At 41.5% G+C, this 15,321-nt stretch overlaps 2 protein-coding genes and 1 non-coding gene across 3 annotated transcripts in view; 1 reads left to right on the forward strand and 2 right to left on the reverse strand.

Annotated features, from left to right (window-relative positions):
• Positions 1-8,317, reverse strand: part of LOC139942556 (MAM and LDL-receptor class A domain-containing protein 1-like) — a 112,769-nt gene extending 104,452 nt beyond the window's left edge. The window contains exons 1-10 of the mRNA XM_071939397.1: positions 8,202-8,317; positions 7,039-7,304; positions 6,328-6,412; positions 5,640-5,786; positions 4,775-4,926; positions 3,795-3,978; positions 3,104-3,241; positions 2,291-2,451; positions 1,581-1,703; positions 706-790 (exon numbers count right to left, since the gene is read on the reverse strand). Of these exons, the coding sequence (XP_071795498.1) occupies positions 706-790; positions 1,581-1,703; positions 2,291-2,451; positions 3,104-3,241; positions 3,795-3,978; positions 4,775-4,926; positions 5,640-5,786; positions 6,328-6,412; positions 7,039-7,185 (1,222 nt within the window). The 5' untranslated portion in view covers positions 7,186-7,304; positions 8,202-8,317. The remainder of the gene's footprint in view (positions 1-705; positions 791-1,580; positions 1,704-2,290; positions 2,452-3,103; positions 3,242-3,794; positions 3,979-4,774; positions 4,927-5,639; positions 5,787-6,327; positions 6,413-7,038; positions 7,305-8,201) is intronic.
• Trnan-guu (transfer RNA asparagine (anticodon GUU)) lies at positions 5,058-5,130 on the forward strand. The gene has a single exon. It is a non-coding gene; the product is annotated as a tRNA-Asn (tRNA).
• LOC139943419 (MAM and LDL-receptor class A domain-containing protein 1-like) overlaps positions 8,182-15,321 on the reverse strand; it is a 52,153-nt gene continuing 45,013 nt past the window's right edge. The window contains exons 49-54 of the mRNA XM_071940230.1: positions 14,424-14,680; positions 13,772-13,865; positions 13,313-13,453; positions 12,719-12,841; positions 9,113-9,334; positions 8,182-8,345 (exon numbers count right to left, since the gene is read on the reverse strand). Coding sequence (XP_071796331.1) covers positions 8,182-8,345; positions 9,113-9,334; positions 12,719-12,841; positions 13,313-13,453; positions 13,772-13,865; positions 14,424-14,680 — 1,001 coding nt within the window. The remainder of the gene's footprint in view (positions 8,346-9,112; positions 9,335-12,718; positions 12,842-13,312; positions 13,454-13,771; positions 13,866-14,423; positions 14,681-15,321) is intronic.

Here is a 15,321-nt window from a genome sequence, read left to right on the forward strand (position 1 = left end):
CGCAAAAAGTGTTCATGTTTTGTGAGAGCAATCCCTTATTGACCCTATTCACCAGGGCCCAATTTCATAGAGCTGCTAAGCACACAAATTTGCTTAGCATGAAATTGTTGCCTTGATAAAAACAGGATTACCAAACAAATTTCCATATGGTTTTCAGGATAAGCAAACAATGGCTGAACACCAGTAACTAGCGCTATGCAAGAAATGCAAACTTGAATCGTAATCCTGTTTTTTTCAAGGAAGAAAATTCATGCTCAGCAAATTTTCGTGCTTAGCTGCTCTATGAAATTGGGCCCTGACGTCATCATCAGAATATTCTTGGAACCACCATATTGGTGGGCAATGTTACTGTGCGTTATTCAGTGAAGTGCGCATTTTAGGCGACGCGACGTTTACACATAAACCTATTGACCACCAAAATGGTGACGCTGGTACAGTCGCCGCGTGTGACGTGGGTGCAAGGGGTCAATATTTGAAACTGTGAAGTCGCCGCGTGTGACGTGGGTGCAAGGGGTCAATATTTGAAACTGTGAAGTCGCCGCGTGTGACGTGGGTGCAAGGGGTCAATATTTGAAACTGTGAAGTCGCCGCGTGTGACGTGGGTGCAAGGGGTCAACATTTGAAACTGTGAAGTCGCCGCGTGTGACGTGGGTGCAAGGGGTCAATATTTGAAACTGTGAATTCTTTTTGAGTTGTATTACTCACGTGCACATGCTGTGTCTGTCACTTTGAAATCATCCAAAGCTATGTCCCCTAGGTAATCAGACCCGACTACACCATCAATGTAGATCTGTGGATAAACACACAAATATAATATTAATAATATTAATTATACAGTGCTCTTAGGGGACAAATGCTTAACTTTGTGAGTGGAAATAATGCACATTTTTCAGCTGTTTACTAACAGTGAAAAATTTGAATTTCTTATGAGTTCTACGGATGAATCTACTATTACTTGTGTTGCCAAATTCGTCTTTTTATTTATGAACTTAAAAGAAAAACATATTGTCTGATTGCCCCTGTTGACTTTATTTTTCTCTTGCCAATGTTTATTAAAATAATTCAGGTTTCAAATGTTGATGTAACCCTCCCCGGGGTTAAGGGGTGTGTTCCAAGTTGGAATAAAAAACAAACGAATGAATGAAAATAATAACTGTATTTGTAAAGCGCCAAATTGCCAATAAGAAACACCTCAGAAGAACCCTTTTCACACCATAACAACTACCACGGATTCATGCACCGAAAAGACACTCACCTGGGGTGGATTTCACAAAAAGTTAAGACGAGTATAATCTCGAGTTAGGACTAGCCTTTAGTTTTTAATATCTCCTTGGACTACATGGACTAAACACCAGGGCCCAATTTCATAGAGCTGCATAACACAAAAAGGAGCTAAGCACAACAAATTGATGCTTACCAGAATAAGGTTACCAGCCAAACTACCGTACCACATGTACAATTTGCGACTGGTATCCTGCTCATTCTGCTTAGCAGACCAATTGTCAAGCAATAATTTCTGCTTAAGCAGCTCTATGAAATAGGGCACTGATAAAGTGAAGCCTTGAACTAGCAATCCGTACCTTAAAACTGACGTCACTGGTGAAGGTGATCATTCCATTCTTCCAGTCTTTCTCATCGACGCTCTGCTCCCCGTAGAGACTCCACAAGAGGGTCTTGGTTCGACTCCCGCTAAAGTCATCCAACTGTAACACATCAACAACATAAAGAAATTGATAAAGAAATACATTTTGAAGAACACACAGGGCGAAACAGAACTTGTTAAAAATGAGTGTGGGTGTCTTGGTCGAGTGGATAAGATCACCAAACTCAAGCTCTGGAGTTCCTGTTAATATTAAGCAGAGTGTGGGTTCGAGTCCTGGTCGTAAAAATTGTGTCCCTCAACAAGAGGGTCTTGGTTCGACTCCCGCTGAAGTCATCCAACTTTAAAACATCAACAAAGAAAAGAAATTGATAAAGAAATAATGTTCAGAGAACCAACGAACGGACAGAACTTTGAACGTGTTCAAACAGCATGTGGGTGCATGTCGTGGCCGAGTGGATAAGATCACCAAACTCAAGCTCTGGTGTTTCTGTTCCGCAAAGTGTGGGTTCGAATCCCAGTCGTGACACTTGTGTCCCTGAGCAAGACACTTTACTATAATTGCGTCTCTCCAACCAGGGCTCAATGGGTTCCTGTGAGATGGTTGTAAATGGTTTAGCTTCTTTTGATTGACCAGTGTTGAGATACTACAAATTCCCCGCATTTTTTTACTAATTCACAGACCAGTACCTTGTAAATAGAGAGCTCGCCGATGTTTTTGCCGAACATGTGGTACCAGAAGTTGAGACATTTCCCGGGGGTACCGGTGGTGGGTCCGTACACACTACTAAGCATCACAGCATGGTCACCAGCTTGATGGGGGTAACTGGTCTCCAGGTACATGTAGTAACCTTGGCAACGGAAAGATCAGAACAAGATGAGATTAATTAGGCATTTAATTTGAAGACAAAATTAAAAAAGGTATTAAACAGTTTTCCAATCCAATAACATTATTACATAAAAATAAACAGTCCTGCAGCCGATTTCACGAAACTTTACGCAACTGCGTAAGTCCACTTGCGCAACGTTTATGGCGCAACTTACGCCATAAACGTTGCGCAAGTAGACTTACGCAGTTGCATAAATTTTCGTGAAATCGGCCGCTGATGATGTAGCACTGAATCGTATTCGAAGGCTTCTCAAAGCGCTCATTATTTATTCTACGTTTCCAAAGCTACATGTACATTGAATGATCGAAATGTAGAAGATTTACAATGTGTTGTGGCGCTATCTGCAGCCAACCATACTTCAAGACACTAGGGCAAACACTTCTCTTTAACAAAATGTGTGCTTGGTTCTTTTACATCTGTTACACAGGCCAAGGGCCATACGGCTTTATGTCCTGTCCAAAGGATGAAACAATAATTGTTAAGAGTCTTACTTAGGGAGACAAGTGATAAGACCGGGACTCAAGTCCACACTCTGCACGAAAACACCAGAGCTTGGTCAATGACTTGACCTCTAACCCTTGACCTGACCCAATGACCTTACAAGGATACTTACCATCCTTAGTCTTCAGCGTATGATCGACATCAGGGCCAGTAAAGCTACTGTAAGTTCCGCCCTTTGACCTCAGCCACTGAATGTTACCGTCCGGTGAATCAGTCCACACACACATATCAACCTCAAAATTGCAGTCGCCTGAAAACAAACCGAAAAATATTACAATAATGATATGAATTCTTAAATATGATTTGAGGCATTGCATGGTTAAGTATAAATACATATTTGGTTTGCAGTAACACCATGTGTGTATCTACTTGCCAGGTAGAGTTTGTTCTTAGAGCACTATCTTTCTTTATTCTACTTCCGCGGAGTAGATTTATCGGATGTTCGGTAGACTTCTCAGTTCTGAACTACTACCTGGGCGGAAGGTATAGACAATTGGCTGGGACTACTTCTTTAGCTTAAATGATCGTGTTTGACTGCACTACAGCGAAGTGAGTTCTTAAATTTGTCCTAGCGTTTGGACTGGCTTGCTCTAGTCATCGTCAGGAGACTATTATTACTATTAACAAAAGTCGGCAGTATCGCTTCTCCCTGTACACTAAACTATCTCTGTGACATCAATCTATTGTTGAAAGTGTAGATTATTTTTGAGAATCTAGACTCTAAAGTGTAGATTCATGTAGATCAATGGCTCATACATTCTATTCACGAATCTACACTTTCTCGGCCATTCTCCTTAATTTACCTCCAAGCTGGCAGGATTGTGGTGAGTTGTAAATGTCATCGATGGCGATGTCCGATAAGTCACCTCCGATAGTTGCTACAATCTTCACCTGATAGGTAGAGCTGGTATCAATGTTGGCTTGACCCAACATCCACTGGTCACCGTTATCACCTGACTCTGTAAACACAGGAGGCTGGCCGTTCATCTAGAAGAAGATACAAATTTAAATTTGATTATTGATGAACATTTTTACAAGAAATGCAGGTTTTATTGGGGCAATTTACAGATGCCCCCCCCCTGTCGATTTCACCAAACTTTTCCTAACTAAGAATTAATCTTAGAACGAGTTATGCTTTGTATCCTGAGACGACAGGCGCATTGAACCCATCCTAAGTTACTCGTTCTAACTCGAGATAAGGTTAATTCTAATGATTCGTAAAATTAGCCGCTGGTCAGAACATTGCACCCATTGCCCATAGTATTGTATAGCCCCTGCTGGTCACTTTCCAGCTCTTATCAGGCGTTTAGTACGTACAAGTAACAAAGCACTTATTTCAACGGAATACATATCAAATAAATCATGGTTTTGTATGCTAGCCCTAAACTGCTAAAAAGATCAAAATAACAAAACAAATGAGAAGGGACCAGTTGCTCTATGAACTGATGCATCTTTTGACAACGCATTCAAAGGTTACGATCGAGCAGCGCATTCTGGGAAAGAACAAAAAAAATGGTCCAGATCATTCACTGCTGTAGATGAGTTTGACACCTACCCCAAGAGAGAGACTTCCCATCGTAGAGGCAAACATGTGATAGTAGAAATTCCAGCAGAAAGCAGTAATAGGCGCTGGGATAAAGCTAGGATTTCGCAGCTTCCAGAGGACGCCCTCTATTGGCCGTATAGTCGCGACGTGTGTGTAGTATTGAGTGTATGGTTTTATGGTTTTACTAACTCAACAAGAACGTCTTGCACCAAGACTACCGAAATATATGTGACCTACCCCAACAGAGAGACTTCCCATCGTCGATCCAAACATATGATAGTAGAATTTCCAGCAGGTAGCAGTAACAGGCGCTGGTGTAAAGCCTGGAGTAAGCATGATGGCCTTGTCCCCGACGGACTGGCCAGTGGCTTCAGCATACATGTAGTGTCCTGTCGGTTGAAACATTTTAGTGTTACTTCTGATTGTGTTAGTGATTATCAATATCATCGAGTACATGTAGTATTCCTATGTTGAAACACATTTTGTATTTTAACAAAAAATAGGGACACCGCCAATATAGGGCTAGATAGCTCAGTTGGTAGAGCGCCGGCATGTTAATCCGGAGGTCGTTGGTTCGAATCCCACTCTAGTCAATTCTTTGTTCAACCCCCAAAATCATTTACAGTTTCCTTGTGGTTTATATTGATATGTAAAAAAATTATAACCTAGACAACCGGACTATTTTATAACTGACGACAGTCTTACACCCTATCTTGGATGCATCATCAGGCCGACTGATATTGTGGCGGCAAAAGGTTGGTGACACATTTCTGGGTCACTGAACCGTGCAGACGTCAAGAGATCTTCAATAGTATGCCTATGGATTTTTGTTCTTGTGTTACTCGGGGAAAGTATGGTACTCAGTATACAGTGGTTATCACATCCCCTTAACTATGAGATCTCAGCTGTTTACGATGTATGATGTAATCATGACGAATAGTATCCATGTGATGCTCTAAAGTGTTAAGGGCCATCAGAAAACCCAACATTGGCTGAAATTAGACAGAAGAAAATACTGCATGTTGAAGTGCCATGAGTGTCCCTGAGTGACTACCTATGAAGCAATGACTATTATAATAAATTATTATGAGAACTACTCTACCATAATCAGTTCCCATTGTCTTATCCACCGAGGGTCCAGTGTTAGCGGTCGGTGTCGGACCGCTGTTCAATTTCCAGTCAAAATCATCTGCAGGTTCCTGAATGTAGCCGCACGAACTGCCTCCTTCAAAGCCACACACCGCGGAACCTTGAAGACAAACAAACCAAATGCTGTAAGATGATAGTGAACATTTTAATACTGATTGAGACTTAGGTGACCCGACTATTTAAAAGTATCTTTCTGGTCAAGTCTCAAGTCTTTCAAGCATCAAGTCTTTTAGGTCAAGTGCTAAGTCTTTCAAGATAAGTCTCAAGTCTCTCAAGTCATTTATCATGTCTTTCATGTCAACAAGTCTTTGAGGTCAATTTCTAAGTCTTTCTGATGAAGTCTCAAGTCTTTGAGGTCATGTCCCAAGAATTTCAAGTCTCGTGTCTTTCGAGTCAAGGTCTATTTCCAAGTCTTTCAGTTGAAGTCTCATCAGATTAAGTCCCCAGTCTTTCAAGTCAAGTCTTTCAGGTGCCATTTTTTTCAATTTAAGTCTCAAGTCTTTCAAATCAAGTCCTATTAAAAGTCTTCAGTGTCCAGTGTCAAGTCAAGTTTAAAGTCCTTTGGGTCAAGTGTCAAGTTTTTAAGGTCAATATTCATGTATGAATGGAAATAAACCAATATGTTTGCAGTTGTTAAGTACCTCTACAGTTGCCATCAACAATTCCTAGATTATCCAGTGCTATGTCGCCTTGGTAACTGTGGCCAACCACACCCTCATACACGATCTACAGTAAAATAAAGTAGAGAATTGAAATACCAACTGGGCGGGAACAAGTTCAGACAAGAAATCGTGGTCGGCCATTGGTTGATGGCTGTGCGTGCTCAATATAAACAAATTAGTTCTAGGCTTAGGAAAATAAGGTCATTAGTCAGCCACAACACAACAAGAAGTAGGAAGAAAAAGGCACCTAGACTTAACATCTATTACGCCAGAGATCTGCCATTGAGTCCCTGTCCATAACCACCTTTGACCTCGCATCATTTTACATGGCTTTCATGGTTCTGGAGATTCGCAGTTAAAAGCAACTTACATGTTTATACATATAAGCCAATACCTGAAGGTCAGGGGACCAATCTGAAAGGTACCTACCTGGTACACATATACAATTATACCGGTTCATATCCTTGCGGACAGGAAACCAGTGTAAAAGGTACCTACCTGGTAGGGAGAGGAGTAAGCTACTGCAAACTGCCCATAGTACCATCTTGGATCCTGGGTGCCTTGGTGCATCAACAATGTGAAAAAGGACAGGGGACCAGTCTAGAAGGTACATGTACCTACCTGGTAAACACATAAACTTATACCAGTTCATATCCTTGCGGACAGGAAACCAGTTTAAAAGGTACCTACCTGGTAGGGAGAGGAGTAAGCTACTTCAAACTGTCCATAGTACCATCTTGGATCCAATGTCCCTTGGTGCGTCCACAATGCCTTCCCTAGGCTACCGTTTTGAATCTGGATATATACATTCAGCCTCTCGATGTCCGAACCAAACATGAAGTAGTAGAAGGTGACACAGGATTTATGATTCTTGGCGATGGTTGGGCTGATCAGACGGGCGCGATCGTCGTACTGCCGCGGGTAGGAACTCTCGATGTAGATGTAGTACCCTTGGTCTGGAAATTGTAAAGGATTATTAAGTTTTGAGAATGAGATGTCCACACAAATTGAAATATTGAGAAATTGTGTAGACTTTCACACATAGGTGGACACTTCACCGTGGTTAGACTGCAAGACTTGCAATCACAAGATTGTGGGTTTGAATCCTAACTGTGGTCCAGTGGTTAGACTGCAGGACTTGCAATTACAAGGTTATAGGTTCGAATCCTACCAAGCTAACTGTGGTCCAGTGGTTAGACTGCAGGACTTGCAATCACAAGGTTGTGGGTTTGAATCCTAACTGTGGTCCAGTGGTTAGACTGCAGGACTTGCAATCACAAGGTTGTGGGTTCGAATCCTACTAAGCTTACTGTGGTTCAGTGGTTAGACTGCAGGACTTGCAATCACAAGGTTGTAGGTCCGAATCCTACCAAGCTAACTGCTGATTATATGTATATATTTTTATATTTGTTATGTGGGTGTCTAGCCAGAGGTATTGGAATTGAGGACCTTCAGGTCCAAAGTTTTTAAGTTAACTTGTTTGTATCAGGAAATATGCCTCTGGCCACCACCAGAAACCCCTTCTCTTAGTGATAAGTGTACTGGGTTCTTTTATATGCATCAGAAACCCATCCTAGGTTAGGACGGGTTACTCTTCCTAACTCGAGTTAGGATTAATCCTAGCATTTCGTGAAATCAGCTGCAGGACTCACACCCATACTCTGCTGACCAGAAATACCAGTGCTCTTATCTTACCGATCAACCATGACCCACCAAAGAGCAATGTAGAGACAAATGCTTCACATCTCCGACAGAGAAAATTTGAAAACGTGAAAGAGAAACAGAATTAAAGAAATCATATGGAAAATAAAACAGACTAAACAGACACTTTACCTAAGTGGATTTTTCCTTACCTGTGCCAAGAGTGAAATCAACTGGCGGGCCAGTGGAATCTGAGGCTGTGGTACCCTTCTGTCTTGACCAATCAAATTCGTCGTTAGTCTCCTGGGAGTAGCCGCAGAAGTCAAGCTCAAAGTCGCAGTCCTGAGGTTTGGCAGCTGGAAGGAGAATAAAAAAATTAAAAAGTAGGGTTATTTAAAAAGGTTGTGGGCTTGAATCTCTCATGAGTCATATAGACTGTTAAAGAGCTCGGGAAAGTACTGAGTATACAGTGCTTTAATACACACAAGTGTATATTGGTAAACCAAAATTAATATTCTTTATCCTTGACGCTGCAAATTTCCCTCTATTATATAGGGTTATTCTTTTTGTACAAAAAAGTACATTGTGTAATTTTGAAAGAGATGACTATTTTGCCATGTCAATTGACTGGAGCAGGACTTGAACCAACGACCTACGAATTAACCGACAGGCACTCTACCAACTGAGCTATCCTGCCCTAATTTGTCAATATCTTTGTTCGGGCTTGCCAGTCAAAAGTCAAATATCTGCCAAAAACCAATGGAAAATTGACTACTTTTTGCAGTTATAATGTCACGGGTGCGATGCGAACCCCCCACGTTTATTTTTATGTTACGTAATCATTTGCATTACTTGCATGGCTAGCGCCCTCTGTGGGCTGCTTTCCGGTTCAAGATCATTCTGTTTTGGGCTGAAGACCTTAACTGACATCTTTGTGTGTCTTCACCCAACAAATTCACTGCTTTGTTTGGTTGAAAATAAAACTAAAGAACTGCAACCAGTACACTTGCTGTCTCTGCCCGTACTCATTCTAAGGGTAACACAATAATATACATGTAGGCTCTTTTATTCAGTAAACAGCTAGTTCTATTTTCTCAAAAACGAAAAAGATAAATTGTCTTACCCCCACAAACGCCGGTTGTCCAGTGAAGATCATCGAGGGCAATATCACTAGTGTAGTTATTACCCACCACCGCTGTGATTACTATCTGGTAATTAGAGGTGGGACTGGCCAAGTCTACTTGTAGCCGGTGCCACGCATCTCCCTGGTTACCATTCACCGCCTTCTTCACTGTTTTGATCCCAGTCTTGGGATCCTTTTGAGAGACGGTCATTTTATCAACACCTAGACAGAGAAGACAGAATCGAGAAAAAGTATTTTCATAAATTTTTCTTTCAAATTGAAAATTCTGCATCATATTGGAACGCTCCATTAACGAAGAGGCTAAACAGACACATCATTTTGCTGGCAACTCACACCTGGGCCCAATTTCATAGAGCTGCTTAAGCAAAAAACTTTGCTTAAGCAAAAAATTCATTGCTTAGTAAAATCAGATTACCGGCCAAGACTCCACTCAATTGTAATGCTACATGTAAGTAAACAACAGCTTAATACTAGTCATAAGCAATGTATATGGCAGGAAATTTTGGCCTGTTACATGTGTTAAATAAGCGAGCTATTTTCGTGCTTAAGCACATTTTTTGCTTGCTTAAGCAGCTCTATGAAATTGGCCCCTGTTATCTCCATGTAATTGCTTTTCCAAACAATGGACTTAATTGTATCATGCACAAACAAGTGATGCTGCTGACCTAAGGCAAATTAGCTTCTCTTCCATTAAGTTTAATGACCCAATATTTCAATGAAAACACATTCACTGAACAGATGTATACCGTAATTTTCGGATTATAAACCGCGGTTTATATGTTGATTTTGACATTTTTTTGAACTCCTGCGGTTTATTCTCCGGGCGGCTTGTAAGCCGACGTATAAATATTTAAGAGAAAAAACGGCATTTTTTAAAAGAAAGATCGGTCGTAAACTATTCTAATAATAATGTTTTTTTTTCTTCAACGAGAACAAAAACCTGCCTGTGTGATGACAAAATCCTGTTGAAAATCCCACCACAATTGTATTCCGTGTTTCCTTTGTAAAACGTTTATCAACCGCCCTCAGCTCCCCCTCTCAGCGCAACTCGGGTTAGACTAGACTGGTGCCCGTCTATTTATCCTAGCGATCTCTACATGCTGACGTCAGACATTCAAGCTATACTCGTGTCTCAGCGAGATAGACTCGTCCCCTGTCTATTTATCCCACGATCTTTATATACTGACGTCAGACATCCAGGCTACACTCTTGTCAGCCAGCGGTTTCTTCAGGTCAACCACGCACACCGCAACAGCAGAATGGTGAATGGACGTACGCCAAGAACTATGCCGCGCCGGGGGTCAAACAAAACGTTTTCAAACCGACCTGATTGTTGAGTCCAGTAACATTGGGAATTTTATTTCCAGGCGGCGCAAATATGAGGGCGTCGGCGAACATCGCTCAATACGGTGCCCCCAACATCTGTTGTGCAATTTCGAGATTGAGCAGCGCAATTAACAGATTGCTAGCTTTACGAACTCGCATGTGTACATGTGCTTAATGTGCACGCTGCAGGATACATTACTACACACACGCTACGTCCGTCCGCCCGTCCGTCGTTGCAATATCTGTTGTGGATCCTCGTTGTGGGACTACACTTTGTAAAAGGGAGGGAGAAACAACCACTTTTCTTTAATTCCCTTATTGAACGACCCATTTCAACCTTATTTCCCGTCTACTCCGATGTTTAATAAAAGTGAATCCCCTGTCCTTATGATTACGCAAACAATAAGGTAGCGCATTTTGTTTCATTACTACCGCTATACAATAAAAGTGAGTGAACAACTTTAGCCGTCCCCATTATTATTTCTTTTATATTTTATAAAGGATTTTTTTAGGAGCTGTTTACATTTTTAAAAAATGTTCCTTTATACATTGTAAACAGAAACAACAGTCATAGACAACTCTCGTTTGTGTTGTGGTAGCCCTGAAAAGGACTGTTTGGTTTTGGTTTGTTTATTTTCTATTTAAACAAAACGGAAGGCAAAGGATTCCTTGGATATAAATCTTCGCACTGTTTCTTTATCACTCACTGCTTCTGCAGACGAATCCTATGTTGAAACGATAGTCAACGCACTGTCTGAAGTTAATTTTTATTGCAACACGATCTCACTTACCTACAAATAAAGTAGGATTTAACTTTGTCAATTTTTAAAACTGTTATTGGGTTTTTTCAGTATCACAATAATAAACGTATTTTCAGTTGTAACTTTCATCAATAATTATCCAACACAAACAATAATGTGGTCCCGCAAAGGGGGTGCTGCCAGCTTACAAAAAGAATACTATCCTATAATAGATCATTTCAATTACGATCAATAGTGTAAACTTCAATACATTTCTACTCTAATTACGACGCAACTCCCACATTGCGGCAACTATACAAGACTGACTGATGTGCCGCCCGCCTGTCACTGCAGATCGCCACAAAGAAGACCGCAAACAAGCACGGCCCCTTTGTGTGTACGCATGCGGTGATTGGCCGTTTGATGATTGGCCGTTGTTGATTGGCCGGTGATAGTTCCATTCATAAAATCTTGGCTAGACTTCGGACGGATCGAGTAGAGCGGCTGCCCATTGTACAACAAATAGCTTGAACGTCTGACCCACGCTTCGAGGCTCGGGGCCCAGTCTAATCAAACGTGGACAACTTTTGTCAACAGAGGGCGATGCGATGCAGGGCAAAGTTCAACTATTTATCGGTGTGCGTTGCCGACCGATCTTTGATTCACGGACAGTTTGTTGCCAAACAAGTTCACAAAACATGGTCAACACAACCGATCATCAAATCGCAAATTCTTGAAAAGGGTTGTTGATGGAAAAAAAGTATAACTCAGGACTGATAGTGTGAGATAAAAAAATCACCCGTAACGCGGCAGGTTTGCGTACTTCACTTCCGTGTTTTGAGGTTAGTTTTTTCATGTTTTATTTTTATTTTGGTCGCGGTTTATACGCCGCGCGGCATATACGCCGACACCTAAATATTTTTTTGTAAATTTTGGGGAAGTGCGGTTTATACGCCGCGCGGTTTATAATCCGAAAATTACGGTAGTTTCCGGGTTTTTTGTGGCCAAACTCGGAAATTCTTTAATGGAGCTTTCCCGTAATAATAATAACCGAATTTATAACGCGCCTTTTGCCAAAGGATACAAAGCGCCAGGTATTATTACTACAAGGAGTGGGGCGAATTTTGAGATATAAGACCTAATCCTTAAGCACCATGTAATGGTTTACAAGGTGCTATGGCGCAATATGCTGCCAATCCAGCCAGGAACACCGGGGCGAACCCCTTCTCTTTTCGATAAGTGCACTGGGTTCTTTTACATGCGTTTACACAACACATGGGACCAACGGCTTTACATCCCATCCGAAGGACGAAGCAATGGTTATGTGTCTTGCTTAAGGACACAAGTGTCACGGCTGGGGATTCGAACCCACACTCTGCTGATCAGAAACACCAGAGTTTGAATTCGGCACTCTTAACCGCTCGGCCACGACACTCCCACAAGTTAATGAGGGTCTTGCTTTTCTTTAGAGAACTGTTTATATTCTACTAATCGTCAGGAGATCATAAAGGGACCTTACCTAAGCCATACATATGATACCAGAGAGTAAGACAGTCCGCTGTCGATGGGGCAAAGTGTTGACTCATCAACCAAGCTTCACTTCCCTTGGTTGGACCCGACGTTTCCATGAAAACATAATAACCTGTCAAGAAGAAATGAAAGAGAATGAGTGTAAGACGGCCTTAAAAAAGAGTGAAAACATTCACTGCCATTAGCCCCAGTTTCAGCCTAAGGTAGTAAAGTGCCCCTGTTGAAAGTTAAGTGTAGCCCTCACCTTATAGTGGCCATCCGTGGCATCGTGATGATAGGCGATCTCACAAAATTTATCTTAAAAATTAGGCTTTTTGAGATATGGTGGACACAATTGGGAGATTTTTAGACGGCCACTTTTTCATAGTATTGCGCAAAGTCAGACCTACGCGCGCAATACTGAACATGCGCGTACACGCTCAGAGCTGCAACTAATGACCGTTATGTCCGTTGCTGCCCCAGCGTCTCAAAGTTTCTCAAAGTTTCTCGGTTGGGGGCACGTTCATCTGGAGGCTGTTGGTTTGTCAATTTTGTCTAATTGTTAACCCCCCGAATCATTAAAACAAATACAGTATGATTTTACCGCTGCTTGTTCCGTAGGTGTGGTCAAATGATGGTCCCGTCTCGTAACTGTAAGTCGAGCCGCTAGCTCGTTCAAAATCTAGCTGGTCATCTTTGGGCTCATTGTACCAGTCGCACAAATCTTCTTCAAAGTCACAGAAACCTAAGTTAAAAGAAACCAAAACTTGAGACTTAAAGAGTTGTCTAGATAACAGGAAAAGGATAGACTTCGAAGAAAGAGAAATGGCGTGAGGGCTGCAAAAAAGGAATGAGGAGGGCTTTATTTGTTTTTTATTCAAAACAGCTGCCTGACACATTTTTCTAAAACAGGTGGGCTTAAAAAAAAGAAAAAAAAATACCCAAAAAATAAGAAACAATTTTTTGGGGACCTCTTAAAAGGAAGCAGGCTTGGACACAAACATGTTTTTATTTTTATTTGGCCTAATAGTGCCCTCTGACAGGCAAAAGAAAATACGATTACCTGGTGGTAGACAGGAACCCTCTTTGCGATCAATCTCATCAATAGCGATATCACCGTTACCGTTTGGATCACCGACAGTTCCAACAAACGCAGGCTGAAGACAAAAATGCCTCTCATCAATAAGGGTTAAAAATGCTAAACGTCGACTAGAATATCCACAAACACTGTTCAAATTCGTTCAACTATAATCATTCAAACCAAAACACTCAACTACCTGAGATTCCTCTCGGCCAAAAACTCAAGTTTCTAAACACAAGTTTCATCCTGACTCTTATTAGCCATTCAGTAAAGTAAATATAATTAAAAGTTGACTAGAGCAGGAATTAAACCAATGACCTCCGGTTTAACGTACCGGCACTCTACCAACTGAGCTATCTGATCTGACCCTTCGCTGGCGATCCCCTTACTTGTTCAATATCTTTGTTCCGGGGTGACAGTCAGAAGCCATACAACCATAAACTTCGATCTGTGTAGCCAGGGATCACACCCAGGTTTTAAACTTTAAACCGGTTCATTGGTTCAATGGTCATTCAAGAACATTTTGTCTTTGGTCGGCCCCAAATTTGCAAACTCAATTCCACTCCTTATAGATGATTCAAGTAATGAAAAACTTGCTGAAGAAAAAAAAATGAAACCAAAGAAATCAACTCACAAAGAATGGTGTTTTGTCCAGTAGTGTCACCGTGCCCCGGTGCCAGACACCATCCTGCTCCCCTACCCTCTCCCACATCTTATCCCCGAGGGAAGTTGTATAACGGTGGACGGCTAGCGAGCCAACACCTGTCCCATGCATGTGGTACCAGAAATGTAGACACTCGCCCTGCGGTGTGGCCGGGTAGTGGGGGTTGTATAAGATGGCAGTGTCACCTTGTTTCCGTGGTGATGACTCACTGAGGTACGCAAAGTGACCTGAAGAGTGAGAAATATGCGAGTGAAAATGCAGGAAAATTCAACAATTCAAAAATTAAAAACAAAAAGGCCTGTGAATTTACTTCTTGCAGCCACAAAGAGGAAACGGGCAAACAAAACAATCAAAACAAGCTTTCAGTTTTACAATTATTTTTTTTAATGAAAGTCGCCAGACACACAAGGCCTGAAGGCCACTTCAAGGTGTGGGCTACAATTAGTTTTTTCCAGAGGCCGTTGCCACCTACTTCCTAAAGCTGAAACAGGGTTACCCCTTTTATAGTCCATACGGATGTAGGCTTGGTTATCATCAGTCCGAACCCTGGCCGGTAGAGCATAAAGCACTGCCTCCCCATTTTTACGTAGCAAGTGTCACGATTGAGATTCAAACCCACACTCTGCTGATCAAACACTCTTAACCACTCGACCACGATACTTGAAAGAATAAGGCCCCCCAAAAAAAGAGGAAATTGGTTGATCAGGTTAGAAGTTTCGACAACCTGACCGCACGTTTATGTCTTTGTCTTTCACAGGTAATAATCTCCTCTTCTCTTCTCCTTTTCTCCTCTTAAATCAAGATATTTATTTTAAAATTAAATAATAAAAAAATGTTTAACAGTAAATAATCGAGAGAAAAAAGTAAA

Source organism: Asterias amurensis, chromosome 10, assembly GCF_032118995.1.
Source record: "Asterias amurensis chromosome 10, ASM3211899v1".
Taxonomy (NCBI): Eukaryota; Metazoa; Echinodermata; class Asteroidea; order Forcipulatida; family Asteriidae; genus Asterias; species Asterias amurensis.